The 18,136-nt window shown below is 40.3% G+C and overlaps 1 protein-coding gene across 1 annotated transcript; it reads left to right on the top strand.

The window, feature by feature from the left end:
- Positions 1 to 1,631: 1,631 nt before the first annotated feature.
- LOC112030245 (uncharacterized) lies at positions 1,632 to 2,375 on the top strand. The gene has a single exon (XM_024062930.1). The coding sequence runs from the start codon at positions 1,632 to 1,634 to the stop codon at positions 2,373 to 2,375; it is 744 nt and encodes a 247-aa protein (XP_023918698.1).
- Positions 2,376 to 18,136: the final 15,761 nt, after the last annotated feature.

Raw genomic sequence — 18,136 nt, 5'->3', positions numbered from 1 at the left:
TTTTGATTACTATGGTCTTCCTCATTGTTGTGCCATTAGCTGAGAAGATAATTTACTTCTTGGTGTTATTTATTTGTTCTTTAAAGTGCACTCCACATGCTTGATGAAATGTCTGAGTTGAATTTTATGGGAAATTTAATTAGGTTGGATAAAGTCTTTGCATTGGGTTCAGCTTCTATCTGCAGATAGCCATTTGAATGTTGGGAATATGAGGTGTTTCTTTTTTGAAAGCCCATTTAGTAGGTGAAGAGGAAGTTTGCATTAGGGCTGTGCATGGGTCGAGTTGAGGGGATTTTTTGACCTAACCACCATGGTGGGTCAAAAAAAATTCAACCCAACCCAACCTAACTCAACCATCACATAAGTCCAACCTAACCCAACCCAACCCACATGGGTCAGGTTGAACTCATGGGTTTGACAAATTATTATTATTATTATTATTAAATTGAGTAGAAAAAAATATAAATATTAATATATTAAAAAATTCAAAGATTAGTATTAATGTAACTCCTTAAAGGCAAACAACACTAATGACTAAACAACAATAGTAATTTATTAGGGTTTGTGTGAACTAATTGGTTTTTATATAGGATAGGAAGAACTGATTATTTTAAAAATTTATTAATTACATAATATATTTATATATATATATATATATATTAAATTAGTATTAGTAGAAGGAACTGAGGAAGTGCTGCTCTACAGTTAGTTTTTTTTTTAATTATTAAATATATTAATATATATTTAATATATATATATATATATATATAAGTGCCCTAAAGCTGGTTTTAAAAAAATTATTAAATTTTTTTTTTTTTTTGAGAATCAGAGATCGGAGCTAAGGCTTTAGTTTTTGGTTTTTATTGTATTTGTAGTTGTTTAAATTAATAAGTATTACAGCTTCAAAAAATCATATCATATCAGAAAGAAAACCTCTCCTCAATGTAGGAGCTCTCTCTCTCGCTTAACGAGTTTTTTTCCCTTAGCTTTGCCTTAAGGGTCTGTCTTTTGGCTTTCTTTTTGGTGCTCAATGGCTGACGAAGTGATGAAGCGTAAGTTCATCAATCAAGTAAGTTCGTCAATAAAGTAAGTTCATCAGTAGAGTTATATGATGAAGCGTAAGCTCGTCAGTCGAGTTGGTCAGATGGAAGCAATCCTCAGCTTGTATGAACGTACTCTCAAAGGTGGTCACCAGTGTGATGCCTGCCACAATGCCTCCGATGCCAAAGTCAGTAGAAGAAGCTATCTTAGGAATAAACAATATAATTGAACAGAATGAAAGAGATCTCTTAATGTCTATGTGTGTATGTACCTTGTACTTGGCAATGTGTGGGCTTTATATATGCTTTCATAGCTTCTAGTCGTTGGGGTAGTTATGGAGGTCTTAATGCTCCTCTTGGTAACGTTTGGTGCTGTGTAATGTGGTTTTAATGTGCTCTAACGATTCATACAGTTGGTCTTGTAACCGTTCTGGGTGTAATTGTGCTGCATTGAATGGCCTTCCTGCCTTCGTCAATGACGTGGGTATTAATTTACTCGCCCAGGGATATCTTCATCGGTATCATGGTCATCGTCTTCAGTAAATGAGTTCGTCAGTCCCGTCACATAGTTTGGAAAACATGAAACTAACCATGGAGGAGGAGGAAGTGATAAAGGTCTTGGATGAAGGAAGACAAGAGGAGATTGAGAGTTGTACACTAAGCCTACTGGGGAAGTTCCTTACGTGCAAATCATTCAACAAAAAGGCAGCGACAAACACACTGAAGAAAGCCTGGGGGTTAGAAGAAGGAGTTCAAATCATGGAAGTGGGTTTAAATCTGTTTCTATTTAAATTCAAAACAGAGTTTGAGATGGAAAGGGTTTTCAAAGAAGGCCCTTGGACTTTCAACAATCTAGCACTCATGCTTTGTAGGTGGCAGAAGGGTATGACGGCACGCAATGTGAAGTTCGAATCAATGTCGTTGTGGGTGCAGATTTGGGAGGCACCATTTGACATGGTATCTTCCAAGGTGGCAACAGAGGTAAGAAGTAGGTTGGGAGTGGTAGTAAAGGAGGAGAAGCGACAGAAGCTTGAGGCACAACAACTGTTTATGAGAGTTCGGGTTGCTATTCCTATCTCGAAACCATTAAGGATGGAAGGTTTTGTGGCGAGATCAGATGCCACTCGTCACTGGGTAAAATTCAAGTATGAGAGACTTCTGTTGTTCTATCACTATTGTGGGTTACTGGGACATGAACTCTACCATTGTGCCAGTCATTATGCTGTAGCAAAGAATAGTGGCGAAGTGGAGTGTCAGTACGGCTACTGGTTGAAGGCAGCTAGTTCTCAGAATTGGTCGCCAACAAGAAACAAGTCTAGGAATGATGAGGAGTGACGATTTCATGCACACATAAGGAGACCTAAACAGAAGTACGATACGTGAATGGATTTCCCGATATGACCCCAACGGAGGATGAGACACGTGGAAAAGGAAACAATGTACAGTTTGAATCTAACCCAGATTTTCAGGAAATTATTACAAGCAATAATGAAGGATCAGAAACAGATGCAACAACAATGATGCCGAAACATGTGGACATTATTATGGGAGCTTTAAATCCGGACATTCAGGGAGTTACCACGGAGAATAACGCATAGAGATCATGGGAGGTTTCTGCAATAAATCTGAATCATGGGTGGGGTAATAAGGAGGCTACAAACATAGAGGAGGCACGTGAGGTACTGTTACTAAAGTAGGAGCACGTGTTAGAAAAGTCCAAACTTAGTGGGCTTGCAAACATAAAGCCCAAATGGACTAGAATCTCTCGTATGGACAGTGGGCTAAGGGGCTTAAGTGAGGAAAAGTCCACGAATTTATTGGGTAAGAGAGGGCATTCACAGAACACAGAAGAGGAGTTTGACAAAGATTTGGTGAAGCAACGAATGAAAAGAAACAAGACATAAGAAGATGATATAACACATGCAGCGACGGGGGTGATGGTTCACCCTTGTTGATCACAATGAGGCTCTTAAGTTGGAACTGCCAAGGGCTTGGGAACCCTTGGACAGTTCGAAGAATCATAAAATTATGAAGGACCAAGCTCCTATAGTCTGTTTCTTGATGGAAACTAGACTTGATAAAAAAAAAAAAGGGTTTAAGTAACACTGTGTAGACTTACCTTATCCAAATCAGGTCATTGTTAAGAAGCCTGATTCTGGGGGAGGTTTGGCTCTATATGGAAACATGAGGTGGTGGTTGATGTCATTAATTATACTGAAAACCATATTCTACCAAAGGTGGTAGAGGATGATGGCTTTCAATGGTATCTAACGGGGTTCTACGAATGGCCAAAAACGGGTCAGAAGATAAAATCTTGGGCATTGCTCTCTCATTTGGCTTCCTTCGTGGATGGTCCATGGATGTGCATTGGTGATTTTAACGCTATATTACACTCCTCTGAGAAACTAAGCAGCCAGCTTTCTATCTATAGTCAAATGGACGATTTTCGACAAGCCTTGGAATTTTGCCAGTTATCAGACTTGGGTTTCATTGGTTATCCCTACATTTGGAACAACAAGAGACCAGGACTTGCAAACACAAGGCAGTGGCTTGACAGAGCTATCGCCTCGGAAAGCTGGAAACCGAGGTTCCCTGCCAGCACAATAACCTACTTGTTTTCCCATGCGTCAGACCACTTACCTTTGATCCTTCAGATAGGAACTTTCAAGAGGGTGATGGCAAGAGGTGCAAAGGGATTTAAATTTGAGGAGACTTGGTTGTTATGGGAGGAGTGTGAAGGCGTTGTCCAGGATGCATGGAATAAGCTAGATAGCAGAAACACGGGTTTGACTAGGATCAAGGACAGGATTGCAAGTTGTGGGATGGATTTGCATGCCTGGGGTTCCACTAGAACACACTCGAACACTAAGAAAATAAAGCAACTCCAGAAGAAAGTTGAAGCAATCAATATGGGGGAGGTGACAGAACGTAACAGGTCAGAATTCTTAATAGCAAGTAAAGAGCTGGGTAGTCTTTTGTTGAAGCAAGAAATTTATTGGGCATAAAGGTCTCACATCTCTTGGCTCAAATATGGGGACAAAAATACAAAGTTCTTTCATTCAAAAGCATCACAACGGAGACATAGAAATTTCATTTAGGGGATCAAGGACACGGACAACAATTGGGTAGAAGAGATTGATGATATTGTAGGGGTGGCAATAAACTATTTTAAGAATATGTTCAAGACAAGGGGTTGTGATTAGATGGGAGATTGTATTGCTGCCGTACAACACAAGGTAGACCCAAATATGGTGGAGATCCTGTCTAGTGATTATAGTGCAGATGAAGTGCAAACAGCCTTATTCCAAATGGGACCAACGAAGGCTCCTGGACCAGACGGTATGAATGCTCTTTTTTACTAAAAATTTTAGCATATTATTGGTGATGATGTGACTAATGCTGTGTTGCACTTTCTAAATTCTGGAATTATGATCCTAAGGTTAACTATACTCATATAGTTCTTATCCCCAAGATTAAGACCCCGAAAAAAAATGTCTGACTATAGACCCATTAGTCTATGTAATGTCATATATAAAATCATCTCAAAAGTTTTGGCCAACAGACTGAAATTTTTTTTACCCCAACTGATCTCCCTTACCCAAAGTGCCTTCGTCCCGGGTCGACTTATTACTAATAATATCCTGGTGGCTTATGAATCCTTACATACTATGCATGGGCGTAAAAAGGGAAAAAAATGGTCTCTTGCTTTGAAACTAGACATTAGTAAAGCCTATGACTAGGTTGAGTGGACCTTCCTTAAAAGTATTATGGTGAAGATGGGATTTCCTGATGTTTGGATAGAACAGGTGATGTGTTGTGTCTCCACCTCTTCTTTTTCTGTTAAATTAATGATAAAGCTTATGGTAGTATCATACTTTCTAGAGGGCTCTGTCAAGGAGACCCCTTATCTCATTATCTGTTTCTTTTATGTGCAGAAGGGTTCACTTCCTTGTTGGCAAGGGCGGAGATGGAGAATCGAATCCATGGGGTGTCTATTTGTAGAAAAGCACCTAGTATTACTCATCTCCTATTTGTAGATGACTCTTTGTTATTCTGCCAGGCCAAGCAAGAAGAAGTCCAAGTGATTATGGATACACTATAGCTGTATGCTAAGGCCTCCGGTCAGTGCATAAATATGGTGAAGTCTTCAATATGCTTTAGTAGTAATACAAAGACGGAAAAAAGGGAATGGATAAAGAATAATTTGGGTGTTAAGGAGGTCAACAGATTTGAGTCATACTTGGGACTTCCAACACTGATTAGATGTTCAAAATACCAAACTTTCTCTTTTCTCAAATATAGAGTTTGGAAAAAGCTGCAAGGATGGAAAGGGAAATTATTATCAAGAGCGGGCAAGGAGGTGCTTATAAAAGCCGTTGCATAATCAGTACCGACATACACAATAGGGGTATTTCAATTACTGGTAAGGCTTTGCAATGAACTCAATGCTATGTGTGTCAGATTTTGGTGGGGACAAGTTGGTAATGAAAGGAAGATTCATTGGAGGAGTTGGGATTTGCTATCTACACCCAAAAAAGATGGGGGAATGGAATTCGAGATATTCGAACTTCAATTTAGCAATGTTGGCCAAGCAAGGATGGAGGTTGATGCAAGGGAAAGATTCATTGCTATTTAGATGTTTCAAAGTGAAATATTTTCCAAGTTGTGGTTTTTTGGATGTGGTGGATGTACCAAACAGCTCCTATATTTGGAAGAGTATTTTAGCGGCCCAAGGAATTCTGAAGAGAGGTCATTGCTGGAGGGTTGGAGATGGATCAGCAATATGGGTTACCAAGGATAGATGGATCCCAAAGCACCCAACAAATAAAGTGATTTATTCAGTCCCAGATGAGGAGTGGGAATGGAGAGTGGCAAAACTTATTAATTGGTCTACCTATACTTGGGATAGCCAACTCATTGAGGAGAAGTTTCACTATGATGATGCAGTGGCTATACTTCGAATTCCTCTAAGTCGGAGACACATCCAGGATTCCATCTACTGGATACACAACAGGAAGGGTGAGTACACAGTCAAATCCGAATACCAAATAGCCAGGCAGATTGTGAAGGAGGAAAATATGCAGGGGGAATGTTCCAATACAAGGATGAGTGATTTGGTGTGGAGTATGCTATGGAAACTTCACATTCCAAACAAATTAAAGATTTTTGGTCGGCGTGTTTGTCATGATATATTACCCACACGTGAAAACCTGGCACGAAAAACAATTATTAAAGACCGGACCTGTGAACTTTGTACAAGAGGAGATGAATCTGCATTGCATGCGCTGTGGGATTGCAGTACGGCCCAAGACGTGTGGGCTGGGAGTATTAGGAAGCTGTCAGGGGCGTAGCCAGGAATAAATACATGGGGGGGCCGGGTTGTAACATAAATATACTAAACGCCAAAAGAAAAACAATCACATGCACAAGACAGTATTTACGTGGTTCGGCAATTTGCCTACGTCCACAAAGTTGCAGGGATTTCACTATTATCAAAGAAAATTACAATGTGCTGCTACAGTGTTTTTCTTTCTCTAAAACAACAAGAAAACAAAACCCTAATCACAAAAAAAAAGGCTTTTATATCTTGCGCACAGGATTCACAATGGGCTACAAAACGGGCCAAAAATTTTTTGTCTACCCAAGCCTCCGCTCCATGGACTAAGCCTCAGTAAATCTCCCATTAAAAACTACGCAACATTATTCAGGTCAGGTCGGGTCATCAACCGGATCAAATCATGCCTGACAACGATTTTTCATGGAATAAAATTCATCCATTATCATCTCTATAGTGAAATTCCCTGCAATTTCCTTCTCTATATAAACTATCATATTATCTGCCAAAAACTCACCTCCATTCTATTGCGAAGTCTTGTTTTTAACAACTTCATAGCTAAGAAAGCTCGTTCTATAGTTGCTGTAGAAACTGGAAGGGTCAACACAAGACGAATAAGTCTATCAATCAAAAAATAGACATTAGACTTTCCTGAAATTTTTAATCCCCTACATAGCTCGGAAATTGTACTCATATTCTGAAAATCTGGATGTTTTATCACATCAAGCTCATAATGTTGCAATTGAGACTCCAAAAGTTCTTGTTCATGTTTTAAAATTTTTAAAATAATAAGTTCTTCCTATCCTATATAAAAACCAATTAGTTCACACAAACCCTAATAAATTACTATTGTTGTTTAGTCATTAGTGTTGTTTGCCTTTAAGGAGTTACATTAATACTAATCTTTGGGTTTTTTTAATATATTAATATTTATATTTTTTTTCTACTCAATTTAATTATAATAATAATAAATTTTCAAACCCATGAGTTCAACCCGACCCAACCCGACCCATGTGGGTTGAGTTGGGTTGGGTTGGACTTATGTGATGGGTTGGGTTGAATTTTTTTTTGACCCACCATGGTGGGTTAGGTCAAAAAATTCCCTCAATCCGATCCAACTTGACCCATGCACACCCCTAATGCAAACTTCCTCTTCACCTACTAAATGGGCTTTCAAAAAAGAAACACCTCATATTCCCACCATTCAAATGGCTATCTGTAGATAGAAGCTGAACCCAATGCAAAGACTTTATCCAACCTAATTAAATTTCCCATAAAATTCAACTCAGACATTTCATCAAGCATGTGGAGTGCACTTTAAAGAACAAATAAATAACACCAAGAAGTAAATTATCTTCTCAGCTAATGGCACAACAATGAGGAAGACCATAGTATCGTACCCAAGAATTAATATAGCAAAACAATATAGTACATTGCTTTGTTAAATCTCTCTCTAAAAAACAAGACCCACAAAGTAATCCATAATTGCAAACCAAATTTATAGTGCATAGTATCACTAATCAAGAAAAAAAAATTAAACATGCATATTGGACAAAAGAATTACAAAAACCCAAATGAAAAAAAAAAAAAAAACCGTACCAAGCTTTAGAGGGAGAGAATTGAGGTGGCAGAGACTACGAACAAAGAGATTGAGAGAGAGAAGGGAAGGGTTGGGGTTTTTGTTACCGACTAAAATTCGCAATAAACCTCTAGACTCAAATGTCAAAGATAAACACAGTTACACACAAAAGTTCAAGCAAAAACTCTCGCTCTCTCTCTCTCTTTCTGTGTGTCATTTTGAGAGGTGTCGCAGAGAGAGATCGGAGCTTTTTTTTTTTTGAGAATCAGAGATCGGAGCTAAGGCTTTAGTTTTTGATTTTTATTGTATTTGTAGTTGTTTAAATTAATAAGCATTACAGCTTCAAAAAATCACATCATATCAGAAAGAAAACCTCTCCTCAATGTAGGAGCTCTCTCTCTCTCTCTCTTAACGAGTTTTTTTCCTTTAGCTTTGCCTTTAAGGGTTTGTCTTTTGGCTTTCTTTTTGGTGCTCAATGGCTAACAAAGTGATGAAGCGTAAGTTCGTCAGTCAAGTAAGTTCATCAGTAGAGTTATACTAATGAAGCGTAAGCTCGTCAGTCGAGTTGGTCAGATGGAAGCAATCCTCAACTTGTATGAACGTACTCTCAAAGGTGGTCACCAGTGTGATGCCTGCCACAATGCCTCCGATGCCAAAGTCAATATAAGAAGCTCTCTTAGGAATAAACAATGTAATTGAACGGAATGAAAGAGATCTCTTAGTGTCTATGTGTGTATGTACCTTGTACTTGGCAATGTGTGGGCTTTATATATGCTTTCATAGCTTCTAGCCGTTGGGGTAGTTATGGAGGTCTTAATGCTCCTTTTGGTAACGTTTGGTGCTGTGTAATGTGCTTTAATGTGCTCCAACAGTTCATACAGTTGGCTTTGTAACCGTTCTGGGTGTAATTGTGCTGCATTGAATGGCCTTCCTGCCTTCGTCAATGACATGGGTATTAATTTGCTCGTCCAGGGATATCTTCATTGGTATCATGATCGTCGTCTTCAGTAAATGAGTTCGTCAGTCCCGTCACATAGTTTGGAAAACATGAAACTAACCACGGAGGAGGAGGAAGTGATAAAGGTCTCGGATGAAGGAAGACAAGAAGAGATTGAGAGTTGTACACTAAGCCTACTGGGGAAGTTCCTTACGTGCAAATCATTCAACAAAAAGGCAGCGACAAACACACTGAAGAAAGCATAGGGGTTAGAAGAAGGAGTTCAAATCATGGAAGTGGGTTCAAATCTGTTTCAGTTTAAATTCAAAACAGAGTTTGAGATGGAAAGGGTTTTCAAAGAAGGCCCTTGGACTTTCAACAATCTAGCACTCATGCTTTGTAGGTGGCAGAAGGGTATAACAGCACGCAATGTGAAGTTCGAATCAATGCCGTTGTGGGTGCAGATTTGGGAGGCACCATTTGACATGGTATCTTCCAAGGTGGCAACAGAGGTAGGAAGTAGGTTGGGAGTGGTAGTAAAGGAGGAGAAGCGACAGAAGCTTGAGGCACAACAACTGTTTATGAGAGTTCGGGTTGCTATTCCTATCTCGAAACCATTAAGGAGGGGAGGTTTTGTGGCGTGATCAGATGGCACTCGTCACTGGGTAAAATTCAAGTATGAGAGACTTCTGTTGTTCTATCACTATTGTGGGTTGCTGGGACATGAACTCTGCCATTATGCCAGTCATTATGCTGCAGCAAAGAATAGTGGCGAAGTGGAGTGTCAATACGACGACTGGTTGAAGGCGGCTAGTTCTCAGAATTGGTCGCCAACAAGAAACAAGTCTAGGAATGATGAGGAGGGACGATTCCATACACACATAAGGAGACCTTAACAGAAGTACGATACGTGAATAGATTTCCCGATATGACCCCAACAGAGGATGAGACACATGGAAAAGGAAACAATGTACAGTCCGAATCTAACCCAGATTTTCAGGAAATTATTACAAGCAATAATGAAGGATCAGAAACGGATGCAACAACAATGATGGCGAAACACGTGGACATTATTATAGGAGCTTTAAATCCGGACATTCAGGGAGTTACCACGGAGAGTAACGCATAGAGATCATGGGAGGTTTCTGCAATAAATCTGAATCATGGGTGGGGTAATAAGGAGGCTACAAACACAGAGGAGGCACGTGAGCTACTGTTACTAAAGCAGAAGCACGTGTTAGAAAAATCCAAACTTAGTGGGCTTGCAATCATAAAGCCCAAATGGACTAGAATCTCTCGTATGGACAGTGGGCTAAGGGGCTTAAGTGAGGAAAAGTCCACGAATTTATTGGGTAAGAGAGGGCCTTCACAAAACACAGAAGAGGAGTTTAACGAAGATTTGGTGAAGCAGCGGATGAAAAGAAGCAAGACATAAGAAGATGATATAACACATGCAGCGATGGGGGTGATGGTTCACCCTTGCTGATCATAATAAGGCTCTTAAGTTGGAACTGCCAAGGGCTTGGGAACCCTTGGACCAAGCTCCTATAGTCTGTTTCTTGATGGAAACTAGACTTGATAAAAAAAAAAAAGGGTTTAACCAACACTGTATAGACTTATCTTATCCAAATCAGGTCATTGTTAAGAAGCCTGATTCTGGGGGAGTTTTGGCTCTATATGGAAACATGAGGTGGTGGTTGATGTCATTAATTATACTGAAAACCATATTCTACCAAAGGTGGTAGAGGATGATGGCTTTCAATGGTATCTAACGGGGTTCTACGAATGGCCAGAAGCAGGTCAGAAGATAAAATCTTGGGCATTGCTCTCTCATTTGGCTTCCTTCGTGGATGGTCCATGGATGTGCATTGGTGATTTTAATGCTATATTACACTCCTCTGAGGAACTAAGCAGCCAGCCTCCTATCTATAGTCAAATGGATGATTTTCAACAAGTCTTGGAATTTTGCCAGTTATCAGACTTGGGTTTCATTGGTTATCCCTACATTTGGAACAACAAGAGACCAGGACTTGCAAACACAAGGCAGCGGCTTGACTGAGCTATCGCCTCGGAAAGCTGGAAACCGAGGTTCCCTGCTAGCACAATAACCCACTTGTTTTCCCATGCATCAGACCACTTACCTTTGATCCTTCAGATAGGAACTTTCAAGAGGGTGACGGCAAGAGGTGCAAAGGGATTTAAATTTGAGGAGACTTGGTTGTTATGGGAGGAGTGTGAAGGCATTGTCCAGGATGCATGGAACAAGCTAGATAGCAGAAATACAGGTTTGACTAGGATCAAGGCCAGGATTGCAAGTTGTGGGATGGATTTGCATGCCTAGGGTTCCACTAGAACACACTCTAACACTGAGAAAATAAAGCAACTCCGAAGAAAGTTGAAGCAATCAATATGGGGGAGGTGGCAAAAGGTAACAGGTCAGAATTCTTAATAGCAAGTAAAGAGCTGGGTAGTCTTTTATTGAAGCAGGAAATTTATTGGGCATAAAGGTCTCGCATCTCTTGGCTCAAATATGGGGACAAAAATGCAAAGTTCTTTCATTCAAAAGCATCACAACGGAGGCATAGAAATTTCATTTAGGGGATCAAGGACAGAGACAACAATTGGGTAGAAGAGATTGATGATATTGTAGGGGTGGCAATAAACTATTTTGAGAATATGTTCAAGACAGGGGGTTGTGATCAGATGGGAGATTGCATTGCTGCCGTACAACACAAGGTAGACCCATATATAGTGGAGATCCTGTCTAGTGATTATAGTGCAGATGAAGTGTAAACAGCCTTATTCCAAATGGGACCAACGAAGGCTCCTAGACCAGATGGTATGAATGCTCTTTTTTACCAAAAATTTTAGCATATTGTTGGTGATGATGTGACTAATGCTGTGTTGCACTTTCTAAATTCTGGAATTATGATCCTGAGGTTAGCTATACTCATATAGTTCTTATCCCCAAAAATGTCTGAATATAGACCCATTAGTCTATGTAATGTCATATGTAAAATCATCTCAAAAGTTTTGGCCAACAGACTGAAATTTTTTTTACCCCTACTGATCTCCCTTACCCAAAGTGCTTTCGTCCCGGGTCGACTTATTACTAATAATATCCTGGTGGCTTATGAATCCCTACACACTATGCATGGGCGTAAAAAGGGAAAAAAATGGTCTCTTGCTTTGAAACTAGACATTAGTAAAGCCTATGACTGGGTTGAGTGGGCCTTCCTTAAAAGTATTATGGTGAAGATGGGATTTCCTGATGTTTAGATAGAACAGGTGATGTGTTGTGTCTCCACCTCTTCCTTTTCTGTTAAATTAACGATAAAGCTTATGGTAATATCATACTTTCTAGAAGGCTCCGTCAAGGAGACCCCCTATCTCATTATCTGTTTCTTCTATGTGCAGAAGGATTCACTTCCTTGTTGGCAAGGGCGGAGATGGAGAATCGAATCCATGGGGTGTCTATTTGTAAAAGAGCACCTAGTATTACTCATCTCCTATTTGCAGATGACTCTTTGTTATTCTGCCAAGCCAAGCAAGAAGAAGTCCAAGTGATTATGGATACACTATAGCTGTATGCTAAGGCCTCCGGTCAGTGCATAAATATGGTGAAGTCTTCAATATGCGTTAGTAATAATACAAAGACGGAAAGAAGGGAATGGATAAAGAATATTTTGGGTGTTAAGGAGGTGAACAGATTTGAGTCATACTTGGGACTTCCAACACTGATTGGATGTTCAAAATACCAAACTTTCTCTTTTCTCAAATATAGAGTTTGGAAAAAGTTGCAAGAATGGAAAGGGAAATTATTATCAAGAGCGGGCAAGGAGGTTGACGGGACTAACGAACTCATTCGCCAAGACGACCTCAACAATACAGATGAGGGCACACTTGGACGAACAAAACCAATGCCCACGTCACTGACGAAGGTAAAGCCATCCATTCAATACAGCCAATTAATACATAGGGCAATTACAGATCCAGCTGTGTGAGCCGTTGGAGCACATTGAAGCCACATTATGAGGCACGAAACGTTACTAAGAAGAGCATTAAAACCACCTTAATTGCCCCAACGGCTAGGAGCTGTAACGGCATATATAAAGCCTCCACATTGCCAAGTGCAAGGTACATACACACATAGACACTAAGATATCTCTTTCATTTTTGTTCAATTACACTGTTTATTCTCAAGAGAGCTTCTTATACTGACTTTGGCATCAGAGGCATTGTGGCAAGCACCACATCGGTGACCACCTTTGAGAGTACGTTTATACAGGCTGAGGATTGCTTCCATCTGACCAACTCAACTGACGAGCTTACTCTACTGACGAACTTATTCTACTGACGAACTTACTTGACTGACGAACTTACTTGACTAACGAATTTACGCTTCATCAGTTTGGCGCCGTCTGTAGGGACGACATTTTCGTGTTCAATCTCGAAAAAGTAGTTTTTGATCAACTATTTCTCTTAGATGGAGTCCAATCATGATTCCGCAGCCCTAGCATAACAAGTTCAGGCTTTTGCAGCCACTGTTGAAGAACTGACCAGACAAAATCAGGAAATGAAGCTACGGCTTCAGCAGGAGGAGAATCGGTCTAAGGGGAATCAGGATGACGAGGGAGATAGCCATAGAAGAAGTGACCATCGAAGGCCTACTAATCCAACCGAGCAAAACTCGGACTTGCTCCAGGAGATGAGGAGGGAGATGGACGAACTTAGGAATGCCATCAAGGAAAAAACAGAATGGAATGTGGATTGAATGGTCAGGGCAACGGATTCGCCGTTCACCACAGCAGTCCTTGACTGTCCAGTGCCGTCGAAATTTCGACTACCTTAACTTGAACCCTTTGATGGGCTAAAGGACCCTCAGGATCACCTTAACACCTTCAAAATGACACTAGGACTCCAGCAGCCCCCAGACGAAATATTATGCCGTTCCTTCCCAACCACTCTCAAGGGAGCTGCAAGGGAATGGTTCACAAAGTTGCCAACATCTTCCAATGACACCTTCGAGCAGTTGAGCAACGCCTTTCTGCGTCACTTCATTGGAGGACAATGCCCAAAGAGGACCGCGGATCATTTACTCACCATCAAACAAGGAGAGAAAGAAACCTTGAGGTCCTATGTGAAACGCTTCACTCGAAAAACCCTAGAGGTGGACGAAGCTGACAATAAGGTGCAGTTGACGACCTTCAAAGCGGGACTGCGATCTAGGGAGTTCATTTCTTCACTCGCAAAAAATCCTCCAAAAACAATGGCGGAGATGCTCCTGAAAGCACAGAAGTACATGAACGCAGAAGAAGCACTGGCTGCCATAAGGGACGTGGAAAAACCAGGGAACAAGGAGAGAAAGGAGGACAAACGTAGAGGACAGAAAAGGGACCGCTCAGATCGTCGGTTCAGTGACGAAGGTAAGTCTAAATGGGGTTTCTCCCGTCGAGGTTCTCGCTGTGGTTCCGTAAGCCCACATGGGAAGGACCTTACCGAGTCACCCACTACTCTAGACAAGGTAGCTATCACCTAGAAACCCTAGACGGACAGAGGCTCTCGAGGCCATGGAACATCGAGCACTTGAAGAAATACCACCAATAGATGTAACAGAAAATGTATTCGTCATTGAAATTAATAAATGAACTATTTAGCTAATGTCTCCATAACAAGCAGGTCTGAGCAGCTACAAGTCTAAAAAATTGATAAGTAACAAGATTCCGCCTCGACGAATGTAAGTTACTGACGATGACAAGATCCCTAAAAGGGTGTAAGTCACAAAAGCTGATAAGTAACAAGATTCCGCCTCGACGGATGTAAGTTACTGACGATGACAAGATCCCTAAAAGGGTGTAAGTCACAAAAGCTGATAAGTAACAAGATTCCGCCTCGACGGATGTAAGTTACTAACAATGACAAGATCCCTAAAAGGGTGTAAGTCACAAAAGCTGATAAGTAACAAGATTCCGCCTCGACGGATGTAAGTTGCTGACGATGACAAGATCCCTAAAAGGGTGTAAGTCACAAAAGCTGATAAGTAACAAGATTCCACCTCGACGGATGTAAGTTACTGACGATGACAAGAGCCCTAAAAGGGTGTAAGTCACATTAGTGGATAAGTAACAAGATTCCGCCTCGACGGATGTAAGTTACTGACGATGACAAGATCCCTAAAAGGGTTTAAGTCACAAAAGCTAAAAATGGCTAAGCCAAAAATGACTTAATAGGGTGTAAGTCACAAAAGGTACTGACGAAGTTATAGACAAAAGGTACTGACGAAGAGAAGGGAAGGAATTCAGAAACAAGGTTCAAAAAACTGAAAACTAGCAGAAACCCAATGTTCACATGAATTGGAGTTATTTATAGCTCAAAAGCTTTCACATTCTACGATCGTCATTACAAGTCACGACGACCACAGAATCGGGGGGCAACTGACGGGACTGACGAACTCATTAGCCAAGACGACCTCAACAATACAGACGAGGGCATACTTGGACGAACAAAACCAATGCCCACGTCACTGACGAGTGTAAAGCCATCCATTCAATACAGCCAATTAATACATAGGGCAGTTACAGATCCAACTGTGTGAGCTGTTGGAGCACATTGAAGCCACATTATGAGGCACGAAACGTTACTAAGAAGAGCATTAAAACCACCTTAATTGCCCCAACGGCTAGGAGCTGTAACGGCATATATAAAGTCTCCACATTGCCAAGTGCAAGGTACATACACACATAGACACTAAGAGATCTCTTTCATTTTTGTTCAATTACATTGTTTATTCCCAAGAGAGTTTCTTATACTGACTTTGGCATCGGAGGCATTGTGGCAGGCACCACACCGGTGACCACCTTTGAGAGTACGTTCATACAGGCTGAGGATTGCTTCCATCTGACTAACTTGACTGACGAGCTTACTCTACTAACGAACTTATTCTACTGACGAACTTACTTGACTAACGAACTTACTTGACTGACGAATTTACGCTTCATCAGAGGTGCTTATAAAAGCCGTTGCATAATCAGTACCGACATACACAATAAGGGTATTTCAATTACCAGTAAGGCTTTGCAATGAACTCAATGCTATGTGTGTCAGATTTTGGTGGGGACAAGTTGGTAATGAAAGGAAGATTCATTAGAGGAGTTGGGGATTTGCTATCTACACCCAAAAAAGATGGGGGAATGGGATTCGAGATATTCGAAGCTTCAATTTAGCAATGTTGGGCAAGTAAGGATGGAGGTTGATGCAAGGGAAAGATTCATTGCTATTTAGATGTTTAAAAGTGAAATATTTTCCAAGTTGCGGTTTTTTAGATGCGGTGGATGTACCAAACAGCTTCTTCATTTGGAAGAGTATTTTGGCAGCCCAAGGAATTCTGAAGAGAGGTCATTGCTGGAGGTTGGAGATGGATCAGCAATACGGGTTACCAAGGATAGATGGATCCCAAAGCACCCAACAAATAAAGTGATTTATTCAGTCCCGGATGAGGAGTGGGAATGGAGAGTGGCAAAACTTATTGATTGGTCTACCTATACTTGGGATAGCCAACTCATTGAGGAGAAGTTTCACTGTGATGATGCAGTGGCTATACTTCGAATTCCTCTAAGTCGGAGACACATCCAGGATTCCATCTACTGGATACACAACAGGGAGGGTGAGTACACAGTCAAATCCGAATACCAAATAGCCAGGCAGATTGTGAAGGAGGAAAATATGCAGGAGGAATGTTCCAATACAAGGATGAGTGATTTGGTGTGGAGTACGCTACGGAAACTTCACATTCCAAACAAATTAAAGATTTTTGGTTGGCGTGTTTGTCATGATATATTACCCACACGTGAAAACCTGGCACGAAAAACAATTATTAAAGACCGGACCTGTGAACTTTGTACAAGAGGAGATGAATCTGCATTGCATGCGCTGTGGGATTGCAATATGGCCCAAGACGTGTGGGCTGGGAGTATTAGGAAGCTGCAAAAGGGAACTGGTGAAGTGCGTGAGATAAGACAGTTGGTGGAGACGATGATACACAAACTAAATTTGGAGGAGCTCGAGCTATTTTTTTGCAGGCATGGCTTATATAGTCCCAACAGAATAGGGTGGTACACGGAGAAAAGTTACAGGACCCGTCTTGGCTATTTCAGAGAGTAGTGGATTTTTTTGAAGGAATATAGGGAAACCAAGTTTTAGTTGGAAGCTTCCACGTGCATCCCGAGAATCTCAAGGTGGCAACCACCAACAGCTAATGGCTTCAAGCTCAACTTCGATGCCGCTATATTCCAAGATATACACGCGTCGGGGTTCGGAGCTATTATAAGAAATGAATTGGAGAGGTAATGGCGTCCATTTCAGCAAAAGGCCTAGCGGTGTTTAACAGTGAGGAGGCTGAAGTGCTTGTTTGCAGGAAGGCCATGGAGTTTGCAATGGACTCGAGGTTCTATAGTGTGATTATTGAGGGCGATAACAGTACCGTAATGAATGCCATCACCTCCATGTCCAGGATGCGTGCCAACCTGTTGAGGCTGGGTCACTTGTACGAAGATATAGGCTGCATTATTTCAAGTTTACAGGAAGTGTCCTTTAGTTGTGTGAGTCGTTCAGCTAATGCTGTAGCGCACTCATTAGCTAGATACACTAGAAGCGTTTTCTCAAAAAAAAAAAAAAAAAAAAGATACACTAGAAGCATTGAGGATGCGGTTGTTTGGTTGGAGGATAATCTTCCACCAACACTACAAGCACTGTATGAAGATTCTCATATTATTTGAATTAAAGTTATGTCCGTTTTCAAAAAAAAAAAAAATCATCATATCATATCATATCATATTATATCATCAAATCAAATATTATATAATATCAAATCAAATCATATACTATATAATAAAAATTGGGTNTAATATAATAATATATCTTCTTCTCTATAATTTCTACAAAAATCTTAATTTAATTACAGTCCAAACTTTTCATCTAATCCTTATATTATTATAATTTATAAGTTGATAAAATTTTTAATTTGATTACAACTCAAACTCTTTATCTAATCTTTTTTTATTTAAATTATATTACTACGTGTTAAAAAAAAAAAAACACATTACACGTAAAAAACAAAAACAACAACAATCTTCATCTATTCCTTATTTCTAAATTTAAATTATATTACTTTGTGTAAAAAAAAAAATACTACCTGTAAAAAAAAAAAAAGCAATGTTTTTAATAACAAAATCTTTCTCTTCACATGT

Source organism: Quercus suber, unplaced genomic scaffold (assembly GCF_002906115.3).
Source record: "Quercus suber isolate HL8 unplaced genomic scaffold, Cork oak 2.0 scaffold_21, whole genome shotgun sequence".
In the NCBI taxonomy this organism is placed as follows: Eukaryota; Viridiplantae; Streptophyta; class Magnoliopsida; order Fagales; family Fagaceae; genus Quercus; species Quercus suber.
The sequence above is the reverse complement of the archived record's forward strand: the minus strand, read 5'-3'. Positions and strand labels throughout refer to the sequence as shown.